The sequence below is a fragment of the Sciurus carolinensis genome, chromosome 12 (genome assembly GCF_902686445.1).
Source record: "Sciurus carolinensis chromosome 12, mSciCar1.2, whole genome shotgun sequence".
Taxonomy (NCBI): Eukaryota; Metazoa; Chordata; class Mammalia; order Rodentia; family Sciuridae; genus Sciurus; species Sciurus carolinensis.
In genome coordinates, this window is record NC_062224.1 from 25,224,094 (window position 1) to 25,240,797 (window position 16,704).

Sequence of the window (16,704 nt, forward strand, 5' to 3'; positions counted from 1 at the left end):
TCAATTAGCACCTCATACATTATTCTGTTTCTTATTTTGTTTTTTATTTTATTTTATTTTTTATTTTTTGGTGAGGAGAGCTACAGCCTCTCTAGTTATGTGTGTAGGTTTTATTTTTTCTCTTTGGATTCCTCAAAAAACAAGATGTCTTCATATACTACAAGCACGCACAAGCATGCCTTCTAATTTACTTTGCAATTTTTTGTATCTTTCTGAAATATAAGCAATTCTTGGGAGAGAGGGGAACAAGAATATCCTAGAGTAATTTCATTCCAGTTTAAACCCTATGTAATATTTAAATATCCTCAATGAGGTCCTAGAGAAGGAATCTTCTAAACTAATTATAAGTACTTCTGCTGACGCAGAGTTCATCACTCAGAAAGTGTCTCGGGGTAGAGGTACCTCTAATTAGTGGTCTTTTCTTTGCAGCGTTGGGGATGAAAACCAGGGCTTCAGGCTTCTAGAAAAGTGTTCTGCCACCTTGCAACACTCCTAGCCCATAGAAAGCCTTAATAATGAGTCCAAGTTCTTTATTACCACTGTTCCTCCTCAAAGATTGTGGAGTTCATCACACATGCGCACCCAGCACAGATCAGCTGCCTGGCTTATAGGACAGACCACTAAAAGTGGTGGGGCACTACCATGCTCCTCATTCTGTGCTTATCTCTGCTAGACCTTCTCCTTTCCTTCATTTGTTCCTGGCACTGTTTCGAGTTTTTAACATTCTTAACTTAATTTCTCGCCTCTGACTACATTTGAGGCTATGTTTCTCTACAAGAATAGAATGCAGAATGCACCCTACCACTTTGGATGAAACCAACCTGCTCTTCGTGAAACATATAATGCACATACTATGAATGATAAATTTTGAAATTCTCACTAAAATTCAACATCTTCACCTAGTCTCATGGTACATCAAATTTTCTTCATATTAAACTTTCATATATTCAAGATTCAAGTCTAGTTACAGGTTACTGAGCTATATTCCAAGGTCAATACCAAAATCAAAAACTAAGAAAAAAAGAAGATGTGACATGACGTCAAACATAAAACAAGAGGATTAACCCTGACTAAAACCCTAGGACTTGAAGTTGTACTATAATTTTGAAAAATCACAACAAATTAATTTTCTTTTCTGGAATAAAAGGCCATCTCATTTTTGACAAAGCAAATATCATTTCTCCTTCAAAGTCTGTGCCAAGCATAACATTTTGCTCATACTTGATGTCTAAAAATAACTTTTTAAAACACATGACTTTTTCATTTATTCAAAATTTGTCTCAGCTATAATAATTTTAATTACCATGTTAATTATAATATAAATACAATAATTAGCCAAAGTAGAGAATGTAGATGCAGAACTAATGATTCTAATATCGAGTCACTTTCTATGCCATATAAGAAAAATTACCTTAATTTTAAATTGAAAACTATTTTGTTATATACTAAGGGTGTTATAGATTGATAATCAGAAAAAAAAATAGAGCAAAATAATCTTGATCCATTTGCAAATTAAAAATACCTTGGCTTAATTGTTTCTAATAGAATGACAAAAGGTACAATTACTCCTATCATTTATAATAAACTCTTTCATATTTCTGTTCCCTTGATTCTGAGTATATTTTAAAAATTCTGACACAGTCATCTTAAATTTTAATTTTCTTACAATTCTAAACCAAGTATGCCATAATTATCAGCATATTCAGTTATTTTTTATTTCTACAAAAAAATTAAACTACCTGGAATTGGTTGGAAACTTGGATAATGGAATAAATTTCTTAGTATGTGAGACAATGATTATTGCTAAAATTAAAATTTCTATGATCTGCATTCACCAATAGAAAGATTTGAGTATTTATTTTAACAGAGCACAGTTACTGAAGTCATAAGGAAGAAATTATTCAACAGTTGGTATTATAAGCACAATAATCTTCTTTTCAAGAGGTAACAGAAGAAAAGGATCAGCATACCTAAAACATATATTATGCACTTAAAATGACATAATTCAAGTTTATAAATGCCCAAGCAAACTGCAGCTTTACTGGCTTTCATTTATTTATTCATTTGATTCTTTCCAATTAAGACATTCCCTGTGAACACTGTCTGTCTATTTTCAAGGTTTTATGTACCATTAAAAATAATCAGTTAGGGAATGGTAATTAAGAAGGAATTAGAGCAGAGAGCTCAGTGAAGCATATTTTATTCAATACTTTTAATAATCCTTCTTAATGAAGGGAAGACAATATTTCATTAAATTGGAAACACTATTTTAACTTTAGGAATTTAAATGAAAATATGTTGACCAGAAGAATAAAATAAGATGGCATCTATGAAAGAAATTTATTTTTGTGATTATATAAAAAAGGCAATCACTATGAACTTGAACTAATGTCTCAAAAACATTCAGTGTTGTACACAAATAAAACTCTAGCATCTTAGGACAGAAAGTGAGGGAATTAAGTCACAGACATTCAAAATATTCTCTCTTTAAAAGTAACCCAGTTTTACTCATCTCCCCTTATATTTTGCTACAGTTCTGCATAGCTGTCATCTAACAATACGGCTTTTTTACTGAGCAGTTAAACCATTTCAGTTAGGTTTTGCCTAATCTTTTCTTCTTCATAGCAGTTCATCAAAAGCGATTACCATCTTCTGCCTCCTCTAAGAATAGAAATAAGAAATATTTTGTTGCGGCGAATTATTTTTTTCCCTTGAGTTTTCTCAAATACTGAAATAAGACTAAGAAGTACCTTAAGGGCAAAATTCAGTTATAAAAAATGTGTGACATCAAGATAAAAAAAGATTTGTGGATCCATGAAACAATTTCTCTATTTCCTACACAGGTTAGTCAACGGATCGTGTCTTCCAGACTCCCAGGTTTTATTCATCCAGCAGCTGCACCGCAAGATGTCAAACTTTCGGCAAACACAGATTTTTTTTTCCCCCAAGCAGCAGGCTCTGAATCCTTGCCTGGCTCCTTTCTCTGGCTTCTTTACTGGTGGCACTAGGGATTGCCAGGAAAAGTTGAGGGCCACAGCTGCCTGAATTTCTTGTGTCACGTTTTCCAAGAGTCCTTGTTATCCACAAATATTTCTTGGTATAGGGAACCCCTGTGATTGGCAGACAGCTCAAAGAGCTCTTGCTATGATACTGCTAGGCCAGGATGAGCAGTTCTGAGCTGAACTCTTGGCTCTGTAGCAGGTGTCTTATGACCCAAGTAAATTGTTTCACCACCCCATATCTCTATTTCTATGTTGGACTGGACTCTAACAAACAGGTAGAAAAGACACCACCTTGCTGATTTGAATTTATGTGGATTTTATAGTAAGTAGAACTATACAACTGGGGTGCCAATGATATACAAAGTCAAAGGGATAAGAATAGCCCTTTGGGCTGGACAAGATGGTGCATGCCTGTAATCCCAGTGGCTTGGGAGGCTGATCCAGGAGGATTTTGAAAGCCAGCCTCAGCAAAGGTGAGGCGCTAAGCAACTCAGTGAGACCCTGTCTCTAAATGAAACACAAAATAGGGCTGGGGATGTGGCTCAGTAGTGGAGTGTCCCTGAGTTCAATCCCTGGTACCTGCCCCTGCAAAAAATAAATAGCCCTTTAGAATGTTAATATATGTTGAAGATTGTGTTATCATTTTTCTACATCAAACATTATATATTATAAAGTATATGTATACTTTATAATGTAAAATTCATATTATACTTTATAATATATAATGCAAAAAAGTAGCAAAACTTTTTACTTTTTTTTTTGCAAAGAAGTTGCAAAAATTTTTAAGATAAAACACAAACTCTCAGGGACATGTACTTGTGGTGGATACTTGGGGAATTCATATAATTTGTTTACAGAATCACTAGTTTGCATGCATGCTGAGGTTTATTTTTTCCTTGCCATCCTATGATTTTGCTGATAGAGAGTACTGGGAACTTCCACCAGAAAGGATTAGAACTTTAAACCACGACATTTTGACATTTACATTCAGGTTTTATAATCAAAAACCTTTTGTAACTTCTAATTCAAACCAATATTCTAAGACTGGTGAGACTGTTTTCTTCTTCAGGGAAATTAACTGCTCATGATCTTTTAAATTTATCTGCTGTACTTAATTTATAATTTTTTAAAAAAATATATACCCAGAGGTCCATAAAAGTCTTAACGATAAACTGATGATAATAGTAATCTCCCTTATTACCAAATTGCAAGCACAGACATGAAGATCCTAACAAATTCTGATATCCCTGGTTATTTAGTCAATACATATCTTCTTAGTTAGTTTGATTTTGTTAATGTGGTTTGAACCCAGGGGTGCTTGCTCTATCCCTGAGCTTCATTCCCAACTCTTTTTGTTTTATGTTTATTCTGAGACAGTGACTCACTAAGTCGCTGAGGCTGGCCTCAAACTGGTGATTCTCCTACGTTAGCCTCCCAAGTTGTTGGATTTCAAGCATGCATTACTGCCCCTGGCAGACACATATCTTAGTACTTAAACAGAAAAAGTAACATTCTATCAAACATTTTAGGGGCTGGGGTTGTGGCTCAGTGGTAGAGCACTTGCCTCACATTTGTGGGACATTGGGTTCGATCCTCAGCAACACATAAACAAAATAAATAAAATAAAGGTATTGTGTCCATCTACAACTAAAAATAAAAGTAATAAAAATAATTTAGAAAATGTTATATAAAAATAAAAAAATAAAAACCATTTTAAAACTAAACATCCAATGTGAAATCCATACCTAACTTAAAATATGCTTCTTATCTATTTCTACTCATTGAAATGTAAACTCCGTGAATTCATGAGTTTAAGGATTGGCTCGTGTCTGTTTTGCTTACTGCTCTATCTTGGGTATCTGACATCTGATAGGAGCTGAACAAATATTAAAATAGATGAATGAGTGAATAGTCGATATGTCAGTTGGCTTTGGTAGCCTTCTCACTCTTCAAGTTTCTAATTACCTCCCTTCTACCTTGCTGAAAATCAGTCGATTTCTTACTTAAAAAAGAGGAGGGAATTAAAATGCCTTTCTAATTCCCTTTTCTCTGCAGTTTTCTCTAAATCAGCATCCTGCAATAGATACAAAGTGTGAGCCATACAGATAATTTTAGAAGTGTCTAGTAGTAGTCACATTAAAAAGTAAAAATAAGTGAAATTAATTTTAATAATTTATTTAAGCCAATATACCCAAGATATTAGCATTTCAACATCTAATTATATATAAGTTGTCACTGATATAATTTATATTGTATTTTATTTTGTACTCTAACTTCGAAATCCAGTGTGTTTTAGTCAGATTTTCATCACTGTGACCAGAAAATCTGACAACAACTGAGAGAATAAAAAGGTGGTTTTAGCTCATGGTTTCAGAGGTTCATCAGTCCATGGTCAGGTGAATCCATAGCTCTGGACCCCAGGTGAGATATCATGGCAGAATAGTGTGTTGGGGGTAAGGTGCTCAGGACATGGTAGCCAGGAAGTAGAGAGAGATCTGCTCACCAGAGACAAATGTAAAATCCAAAGGCAAACCCCCAGAAACCTACTTCCTCCAGATATACCCTATCTGCCTATAGTAATCACCATTAATCCATATCAGTGGATTAATCCATGATCAGGTTCCACCTCTTATACTCTAATCATTTCACCTCTGAACATTCTTGCATTATATCACTCATGAGCTCTTGGGGGGGCACCTCATATCTAAACCAAACTCAGTGTGCATCTTGTATACATGTCTAAGGCACAAGGAATTCTCCAAAGAGACACTAGTTTTACTAAAGTCTATTAAAAATTAAGGAATACTAGTTTATTTGACGATTTCTCCTCTGCCAGTTTGCTTCAAGACAATAAGCATTTTAAAAAGATTTTAAAGCATGTATATTCTTGTATAATATGATGGATTTTGATCAAAATCGGATACTTTTGAGAGTAACTGGGAAAAGCCAGACACATAACACAAAATGCAAGCTACTCAGTAAAAAAGCCAACAAAAATGTTCAGTCTAAGATGGAAGGAGGAGGATGGATTGTAGGAGATAAGTTAGGGAAAAATGGACTATTCTCCCAGATTGGATGGGCACTGGATGTTTGAGGAGGATGGCAGTCTTATCCTGACCCTGTACATGAAGATGTGGGATGTAAACAGTCAATTTACTTGCTTAATTACACAGTTTATAGGGGAAATGGTTTGCTTTATTATCTCATTCCTTTCCTACACACAATAAGTTTAAAAGCTAAGGCCCGTGTAAACATTTTATATGAAGAAGAGTATCAGTGTTCACAAAATAAGTAATAATCAATATGTATTTTCTGCAAGAACAAAATACATAGGTAACAGCCACTGTCCTTATTCTCATCACTAGATAATATTAACAACAGCTACATGAATGGGTGTATGTATACCTTTGGTTAATGATTTTGCCAATATTCATTTGTTCCTTTCCTTTGTTTCCACTTTGGGGAGTCTGTTCTAAGGAAATAATATATGTCCTTAGATATACATCATCCTACATTTCTACTTACAATGTATGAAAATTATCCTTAACACACAGGCAGGGCAGCCTAGTGGTTAGGGTGTGATCTCTGAAGTTGGAGAGGCTAGACTCAGTTCTTCACTCCATTGGTGACTGGATGCCTCAGTTTTCTCATCTATGATATGGAAATAATTCTAATACCTCATGGGATCTTCACTAGGCTTAAAGGAATAAGTGTAAATAACTTGTACTAGCGAATTTAATGAATGATAACTGTTATCATTAATATGTTCACAGTAGAGCTCATTATTATAGTGAAAAGCCCATTTGGGGAAGAGACTACAATAGATTTGATTTTGTGAACTCTGGTATATTCACAAGGGTAGAGGCATTAATTTCATCACAGAATAGGCAGTGCCTAACAGCAATTAATTCATATGGGTGTTATTTGCAGCTTGGATTTCACTGTGAAGTATACAAGATACACATGAGGTCACATTTTGATGTCACTAAAATTGGGGCACATCTTATAGACAAGGATGTGCCACAGTTTAATTAGTAGTGTATGATTCATCTTACATTTGATACAGTCTATGGTTAACAGAATAATGGTCTCCAAAGATATCCATCCATGTACTAATCTCCAAACCCATCCCCCTGAGATGGGGAAATTATTCTGGGTTTTTCAGGTGGACCCAGTGTGATCCCCAGGAGGGTCAGAGTTAAAAGAAGGAGGCAGGAGGGTCAGAGTTAGAAGTAGATGCAATGGCAGAAACAGATTTTGGAATGATCAAAGGAGAAGCCGTGAGCCAAGGAACATGGGCAGTCTCTAGAAGCCAAAAGTGGCAAGAAAACAGCTGTTCTCTGAAACCCACATAAGGAGCTGGCCCTGCCAAGGCCTTGACTTAGTGAACCTGAATTTGGACTTTGGACCTCTAGAGCGGTAAGATGTGTGTGTCATTTGAAGTTGCTAGATCTGTGACAATTTGTTACAGTAGTGATAGGAAATTAACACACAGTCTTAAATTAGGGTGAAAAAAAGGTTATTTTTGACTTCCAGCAACATGTTAGACCCTTCTGGTTTTTGAATTACCATTTGACAGCCTAAGAGGCAATGAATATTAGCTATTGAATGGAAGTTGAATGAAATAGTTTTATAGCCATTGCAATCATGTGTACAAAGAGTTTATAATAAAATAGAAAAATGTCACTTGAAAACAAAAAGGAACATCAATTTGCATTGCAGTGAAATCACAATGATATTAATATGGACAAACATCAAATTATGCATAAAAGAATTCCAGGAGAAAATTAATTAAAAAAGTAATAGTGATTGATTCTGCACGCTAGGACTAGAGATGACTATCCTTTCTCATTTCTTCAGTGTCCTAGGAGTGGTAGCATTTTCATAATGGAAAAACACATCATTTTTATTTCAAAAGTAGGAAGAAGTATAACCTGATGCATAAAATGCCAGGTCAAAGATTGTTATATTAAATCCTGTTATTCATGTACCAACCATTTAAATCTAATCAGTAATTTTAATTCTTCAAAATTATAGATCTGGCAGGTTCCAAACCATTTAGTCATCATGGGTGTGTGCTTTGATTTTGCAAATATTGGTTCACTTTATAATGATGACATTACAATGATCGCCTTCCCGAAATCCTCTGCGGACCAGCCACTTGAGCTGTATGACCACAGCAGGGGACATGAAGGTAGTGATGTCAGCACACTCTGGCAGTGGGAAACTGTAGAGTGATTCTGTGTCACTTATGTGGAAAGATGACAGTGACTCTTAGAACTAAGGCGATTTGACTTTGGATAAGTCATTCCACCCCCTCTGAGTTCCTCTGTGTCTTAAGAGTATAGGACTAAATTATCTCTACAACTCCTCCTCTCTCTAATATTCTATTCGTGCAGGATATGATGTGTCTTACACAAGATGAATCTTAACATTTGTATATTTAGATGCACGTGAACATGCTCCATACACATGTGGACTTAAAGGCCCTGGTTATCCAACAGTAAGATTGATTCAAAAGGGCCAATGCAAAAGAAAAATACTCCTGCTCTTTGATAGTTTCCTTCTGGAGTCAGACAGGGATTGCTGCAAACTAGCTTTAACTGCGTTCTTTGTACTGTACAATTTGCTGTGAATACCATCCTCATGTGTTATTTCACAGTATACTCTTTTTCACAGCCCAGGAAATAAACTGCACGTCATATTAAAAGGTGTAAACACGTGGGAGGGCTCACAGCAGCAGCGGCAGGCCAAAGTCTGATTGGTCACTGAGATTTTCAGCTTGTCATTATCTGATCTTTGAGGAAAGCATTCAAAGTCTCAGGAAAGATGTCCACTTTCTTCCATGAAAATCGAGCCATTAACAAATTTTGTAACAATTTCCCAACTAAGTGCAATGCCTGATAATTTCCCAATAACTATGACATTAAATGAGGATGCCATTTCTGTAATGTGGCATAAAAAATTTTACTGGAAGTTTGAAATGCAATGGGATATTTATTATATATTTTCTCAGGAAATATTAATAGAATACCATACTAATTTTAGAAAGAAATTTGACTTAAGTAATCCAGATCTTAAAGGATTTATCATTCTTCTCTTACTGCCCGCCTCCCCACCCCCATTATGTATCAGCATCCACTTATCAGAGAAAACATTCAACCTTTGGTTTTTTGGGATTGACTTATTTCACTTAGCATGATATTCTCCAATTCCATTCATTTACCTGCAAATGCCATAATATTATTTTTCTTTATGACTGAATAATATTATTTTGTGTATATATACCACAGTTTCTTTATCTATTCATCTATTGAAGGGCATCTAGGTTGGTTCCACAATCTAGCTATTGTGAATTGAGCTACTATAAACATTGATGTGACTGCATTACTGTAATATGCTAATTTTAAGTCCTCTTGGTATAAACTGAGGAGTGGGATAACTGGGTCAAAAGGTGGGTTCATTTCAAGTTTTCTGAGGAATCCCCATGCTGCTTTCCAGAGTGGTTGCACCAATTTGCAACTCCGCCAGCAATGTACAAGTGTGCCTTTTTCCCCACATCCACTTAGAAGGAAATGAGAGGGAGGAGAGGGTGGGGGTATGAAGGATGGTGGAATGAGATAGACATCATTACCCTATGTACATGTATGATTACATGAATGGTATGAATCTACATTGTGCACAACCATAGAAACAAAAAGTTGTACCCCATTTGTGTACAATGAGTCAAAATACAGTCTGTAAAAATAAGAAAATTAAATAAATTAAATAAAAAATAAAATAAAATAAAGAATTTATCAGTCATACAGGGTGCAATGAATTATGCACAGATTTAGCTCTAATGAAAAACAGGAAGGTAAATGTCAGAGAATAGTATTGGTGTTTTGCTAGGCAAAGAGTTTCAGAGGTGGAAGAGAGCTCATGTCCAGCTGCCCAGACAGGAGACAGTCTAAGAAAACTTATGGCATCAAAAGTTGTTTGGTTGCTGAATTAAAAACTGAGATGGAAGGGGAGTGATTTCTTGGTGTAGAAAATAGATCAAGCAATGTCTTTGTGGCATGGAACATTTGGGCTGTATATGGAGAAAAGTTAAGAGTAAAATATGGCACTAGTTCCAACTCCAGGTGGAGAACCCTAGGATAAAAATTTAACCAATAGATAAAATCTGATTGTCAAGGTCTTGAAGGAGACCACACTTTATTCTGCAGACAGAGACAGCCAAATAGGACTTTAAAGTGGCTATGAAATTGACATGCATATACTCATCCCTGTTTGAAGGGGCAAAGGTAATTTTAACTCTGTAGTTTAAAAGACATTATAATTTCTCAGCCAACAAGAAGACAAAATTCCAAGCAACTTTTCCACATATGATATAATGAATCAGAATTGAACTCTTACATGTTTGAAACTCTGCGAGGGAAGATTTCTTTACTGTGGTATTGCTGATATGATTTAGTGTTGGAAGAGGAATGTCCCCTTGAAGATGTTAGAGTGAAAGCTGTTGTTCATACTGGGGTCAAAGGAATCCCAGCCTTTGGGGTGAGAGAAGGTGACTTCTCACACTGACTTTATCCACTGGTTCCACTTTATCCACCTTAAGTTCCTCAGTTCCAGACTGGAAGCTTTCTATAAGGGACTTGGCTTTGGTCCCTAGTACAGTTCTTGGTTCTTCTACCTGTTTGTTCCTGACACTGGTACTTCATCTACTTTTTGTACATGAAAAGAAGGCACTGATTCAACAGGTGTTCTGTTTTAGTGTGTATGAGTGGGACTGTGTGCATTTATATACACACTTATAAATACACACACATTGTGCAAAATGGCAATAGCACATACCGTCATCTTTTAGATCTACCATTCTCTAGTGAAAACCCCCTTTTTTCTTAAATACTTTGCAAGCATTTTGAGAGCAGGCCCACCATATTGTATCATGAACTGGGCCAACACACAATTAGTATTTATTCATCAAACAGTTTAAGTCAAGTCCTTCAGTCTCCAGGATTTGCTGATTTCCTCCTAGGATTAGGAAAACAGCTGGTTAACATACTTGGTATAATAGGACAAAAAAAAAAAAAAAGTATGGTTTCTATTTTCCTTTAGATCTGTAACAGGCAAGATAGCTTGTCTCTTTAAAAGCTTCTGAGATAAGGGATACTGAACCCATCATCTGAAAGCAATCTATCACTATGTAAGCATGTGTATGCATGTGGGTGAGATCAACCAACTTGAAATTGACAAATCATGTGCTAAATATTAAATACAGGTGGAGTTAGCAAATGGATACAGTTCATGGGCCGGTATGGTTTTTATGTGCTATACTTGGCACTTACCTCAATGAAGAAGATACTGGCTGCTGATGTTGGATGGTGATACATATAGACTGTCACAAGAACGCCTGCTACTATAATGAGGACCAGAATGAGGATTCCAACGATGAGGCCGGCGTGCAGGGTACCCCCTTTCTTCTCAGCTGCACTATCATCTGTCGAAGCTGAAAGAACATCCCAGCTGTCAGGGCCTTCAGATGTGAACCCTTAAGTTCAAATTTTCATTTGCTCAGAAATTTATGCTTCTAATAAAGTAACACAGATTCCTTTTTTACTTCCTATTCAACTTTTCTTGTCCATAATACCAATGTTAGAAGTTATGTGGGCAATGAAAACTCCATATTAATAATGAGTCAAAAGAAATTTATAGTTTGAATCTGTTCAATAAAAAAGTCTGCAATCTAAAAGTATTATAAATTTAACTTTAATTTTTTCCCTCATTAAACTAATCAAGTTTCTTAAAAAAACAATGAAAATGAATGGCTTTTGGGGAGCTCCCCTCTAGTTTTCCTTAAGAAAATTTTAAATGAAAAGTGCCAAAAGGCTCTTGGTGGGTGACACATTTTCAGAAACTCTGAGCACGAGCTCAAAGTATAATTTTCAAGGCCTGTTTTAAACTGAAATGCTCTTTAAAAGTGTAACAGATGGATGCTAAATGACCCTCAAATTGTTGTATCGCTATCTAAAGGGAAAAACCACAGCATATGAAAATATTCTGCTATGCCACTGTCTGATATCATTTTCTCTAACTTCTACTGAGATGCGTATTTTCAGAGTTAGAAAAAGGAGGAATTTAATTTCTAAAGTAATAACTATCCAACCCAAACTCAATCAACCAAATAAAACTAATCCCCAATGTCCTCTCTTGTTCTAAGATTCTGTAATCTTTGAGGATTACTCAGGCATTCAGAGATCTTCCTAAATTATGTGCAGCAGGTAACTGTATCTTAGTGGATAATCAGATTGGTATTTTTGAATGGTTAGATAATTCCTTAAGACCCACAGAAGTTCCAGAACAGTGGTTCCCAATCCTTTTATTAACAATTTCCCTCTGTTATTTTTATGCTCTGTCTCTGTTTTAAACAACATTTTTGTGTATTTAACCTCGTTGAATAAGCACCGATTTACTTTTTTTTATTTAAAATTTCCATTAATAAGAAGCAAGCATGATTACATATCAGAACAAGAGGTCCATATGAACTTAAAAATGTCCAGATAAAGCAAAAAATATGAGCTCCTTATTCTTCCTACCATCCTTTGTATCTGTGTTTACTCTTTCTTCACTTGAGACTCATTGGTGTTCAGTAATCCCTCTCCAAAGCATGCTCAAAATCATGCAAGTTTCTCTTACATAACATAAATTCACTAGTGAAAGAATATCACATTTGAAGAGTAATTCATAACATAAATATTCATTCATAATGTGCTAGGCATATCAGTACTGCTTTCCAAATATCAAATCCACAAACCAAAGAGCAGGCACTTTTATGATTCCCTTTTGATAGATGAGGAAACCAAGGCATAGGGAAATTAAGAGATGCACAAGGTGTAAAGCTATTAAGATGATACAGGGCTCTAACACAAGCAGGCTGGCCTCAGAGCCTGAACTCTGAACTTCTGATCAATATTTCTTCAATTAGCACTGAGCTGTATGTACTGCTATTTCCTCTTACTTCATGTTATAAGTTCTGGGAAAGAATTCCAAAAGAATCTGGTGATTTCAAGTAAAGGCAAACTAATTTAAAAGATGGTCGAAGAATTAACATTTTGCCTCCTGGAGAGCAAAGGCTATGGCAGCCTTGTCACTCCTCTGGGATTAGGGCTTAGATCCGCCTGTCCATCAGAATTACTTACAACAGTGTTTGGTTGAAAAGAAGGAGGGAAAAAAAAAATAAAGGCTGTTGAAAATGGGCTACAGCTATTGGAATGACCATTCTCCAGTAAAAATCAAGTGAGGATATAAAAAATGACTTCATCTGTCTGGTCTTCATTTACCTTATCTCCACAATGTGGTCAATAACAGTAATCACCCCATATTGTTGCTGTGAAAACCCAACATTTAATACATAAAAAGTTCTTAGGAGGGTGCCTGGTATGCACTAAGCACTTAATTAATGCTAAATTATTACATTATTACTGTACTTTTATATAAAGTAGAATGAGGCAAATTATACGGTTGGATTCATGGCACTATATAAACTACGCATTTGCCCTTAACATTGGTTGCTTTAAAAGCTTCGCCTTGTTCTTAAGTATGCTTCTTATGACTGCATTATGTAAACCTGGCTTTTTTTCTTTATTTTTACAAGATTATGACACATTACGTTCATGGGAAAATCCGATGAATTTAAAATGTGACTTTGGGGAAAATATGACAAAAATATCTGCTTGAGTTTAAAAGGAAGCCTTGAGCATTTCTTTGAATCCCATGTATAATCCCATGAAGCCCTCTCAACAGTCCTTCTTCTGACCCCCTTCCCTTTCTCTTTTTCTCGATCTCTCCATCCTATTCCTCTCTACCTCTTTTCCTCCCTTTAGTCATCCATCCAATCCATCCATCCATCCTCCTATCCATCCAGTCAGCCAGTATCTGGTTCTATTTCCAGGTTTGTTGTCTTTTATACACAGCATGCCAATTCTCGGCCTCACGTTTTGTGTGTGTGCAGTACAGGACAAGGCACTGGCAAGCTGGATTCAGGCTGTCACCTGAGTTCTTGTCAGAACTAAGATCATCTTTGAAATGCAGGACATAGGTTGTATGGGCTACAAAATAAAACCAGATTTGCACCTTAAACATGGTAAACCTTACCCATTCTCTGTATTTGGTATAAATATTTTCTCTCACCATGATGATTTACTCATATTTCCAATAATGATTTAGTTATATTATCTCCCTTTTAAGACTTTCCTTTACATTCCTTCTTTAGATGTTAATGTCTAATGAAATCTTTAAAGCATCTAGTTTGTTACTAGCCAGATAAGCATTTTATAACATTTTTAGACGATGATCATTTAAATAAACAATTTTCATGTATTTTCAAATACACTAAACAGTAGACAAATATTTAGAGGTCTATAAGCATCATATGATTTTATGATGAATTGTAAACTAGAACAAACCATTCGAAGAGTAAGGTAGGAAATTCAATTCTAAAATATTACTAGAGTATCTGTGGATCACATGCTAAAACTTATCTCAAAATTTTTCCAAGTGATCATTTAAATTGAGTGCCCCAAATATTGCTGGCATAATTTTAGGGAATACATTCTTCTATGTTCACATTATTTAATATGTGTATATATTAAATATATATTAAATATCATATCTATCTATATATTTATTTGCTATTGCAATAATCCTACAATTATTCATTTCCTACACAGCATAGGTACCTTTATTCCAGCTACTTTTTAAGAACTTTAGAAATCCCCAGAAATAGGTATAGAATGGCCTATTAAAAGCTGTAGAATCTGAAGCACACCATTAATGAACCTTGATTAAATTTTTTCACTATTTGGTTTCCAGTTTAATATCACCGCTTGATCAAATGGTATAGGTCTTGCATATTTATGAGTACTGAGGACAAAATACAGGGATCCTCTGTGTTAAAAAGGATGAGCACCTCAAAAGCAAAACTGAATTTAAAAAGTGTAAGTAGGTGCTCAGTAATTCCCATAAATGAAGTTTAGTTCATTCACCTCAAAGGCAGATGACTCAAATAGATTGATTTCACTGCCTCAGAAAGATAATAAACTAAGATGTCAGCGTTGGAAACAGTCATTCCTGTGGCTCCACACATTGTTCTTTTAAATTGGCATACAGAAGCGGGTCAAAGAAAACTCTAACCCTGCTGCAGGTACTGACTCCTGATTCAGCATTTGGAATTATGGAAACTATTCCAAAAAGGTCAGCAGGAATCTACTCCTGAGAACCAGACTCTGATTCTGGTTTTATGCTCTTTCATTCATGTCTAAAAGTGAACCAATGACGTTTCTCAAACACAGAGCATCATACACAGGGAATCCCAATCTTTAGCTTTTCTTCAGTCTTAAATTGTGTATTAAGAGGAATTAACAACCAAGGACAATAAAGACACCAAAAATGGCATTTAAACCACTAAAGGAAATATGGAAGCACATTTTAAAAGTCTACAAATTAACAAAACTTATAACATAAATGAAGTACAGAAAATCAATTTTGCATCAAAGATAGTAGATTCTCATCTGATCCACTGAGTGACCTATGTAGTGTTGGTGGCTTTCCAAAACTTTATAAAATGAAGGTCAATATTCAGACATATAGAGGACTACAAGCATTATCACGTCTATCAAAGCAGTCTTCCGTTGTTGGGTAATTTTAGTTACTAAAGCAGAGAAGACAACATATTTTAAAAGGAATTAAGTACACATTGGAATGTATTGAAGATCTTATATGAATGTGTTAAATTTGCTACATTCCATGCAATGTTTATGACTATATGTATGGATATGAAGAAAGATGAAAGAAACAAGGAGGTAGGAATATTCAAGGAAGAAAATTTATTATTTGCTTCTTCAAAGTGTGGCATTTAATTTTATAACTATCTCACCACTCTTCCCAGGACTACCCTCCTCGCCCTGTGTTTACAAACATATGGTGCTGATATTTTGTATTTAGAAGCATAATCCTCTAACATGGTGAAAGACTTTAAGGTACTACTGAAGTGATCTGTACCTATTATGAAATCCTGCCAGTAATTAAAGTCCAAGATTAAAGTGAAACAAAACTAGAAATATTCCTTGTCTGAAATTTTTTTTCACTTTAGAACTAACTCTGCTCCTGGCCCGACAGTGAAACATTATAGCCCATAAATTCCATAATGTATTAATATCCTTTGGAGGACTGAGAACCTGATGGGTTGGACAAAGTCTTGCACAAATTTGCTCAAAATCCATAAATCTTACATAGACGACACCAGAATGTTCTTTTCTAACGCTTCAGACTGAAGTTAAACTATAAATGCTTAAAATGCTCAACTTTTGATTAAAAAACACACAGACAGACATCTTTCCCCACGGAATATTATCTAACCCATTTATAAGCTGTAGCATGTAATGGAAGAAAAATCAAGTGATAAAAATTTTAGCTAAATTGACTTTCTCTTGGAAGTTTCCCTTGTAGCCGATCTGATTTTGTGGCTCACGTACTTTCTCCCTCAGCTGGTTAACCTTTGATATACAGGACTGTGACTTTTACTTCATTCTGAGTTTTCCTTGGTACTGATACATATTTTCTAATCTTTCATAATACTCTTAATTGTTCCATTTCCTTAATCATGGTGTTACTGTTTTCTGGGTGTTCAGCAGTCTATCAGTGTTGTTCAGGGACTGGAGTG

The 16,704-nt window shown here is 35.3% G+C and overlaps 1 protein-coding gene across 2 annotated transcripts in view; it reads right to left on the bottom strand.

Annotated features, from left to right (window-relative positions):
* Plxdc2 (plexin domain containing 2) overlaps window positions 1-16,704 on the bottom strand; it is a 415,814-nt gene that overhangs the window by 25,665 nt on the left and 373,445 nt on the right. For both annotated transcript variants that reach the window (XM_047520000.1, XM_047519999.1), the window contains one exon: window positions 11,333-11,493. In XM_047520000.1, coding sequence (XP_047375956.1) covers window positions 11,333-11,493 — 161 coding nt within the window. The remainder of the gene's footprint in view (window positions 1-11,332; window positions 11,494-16,704) is intronic.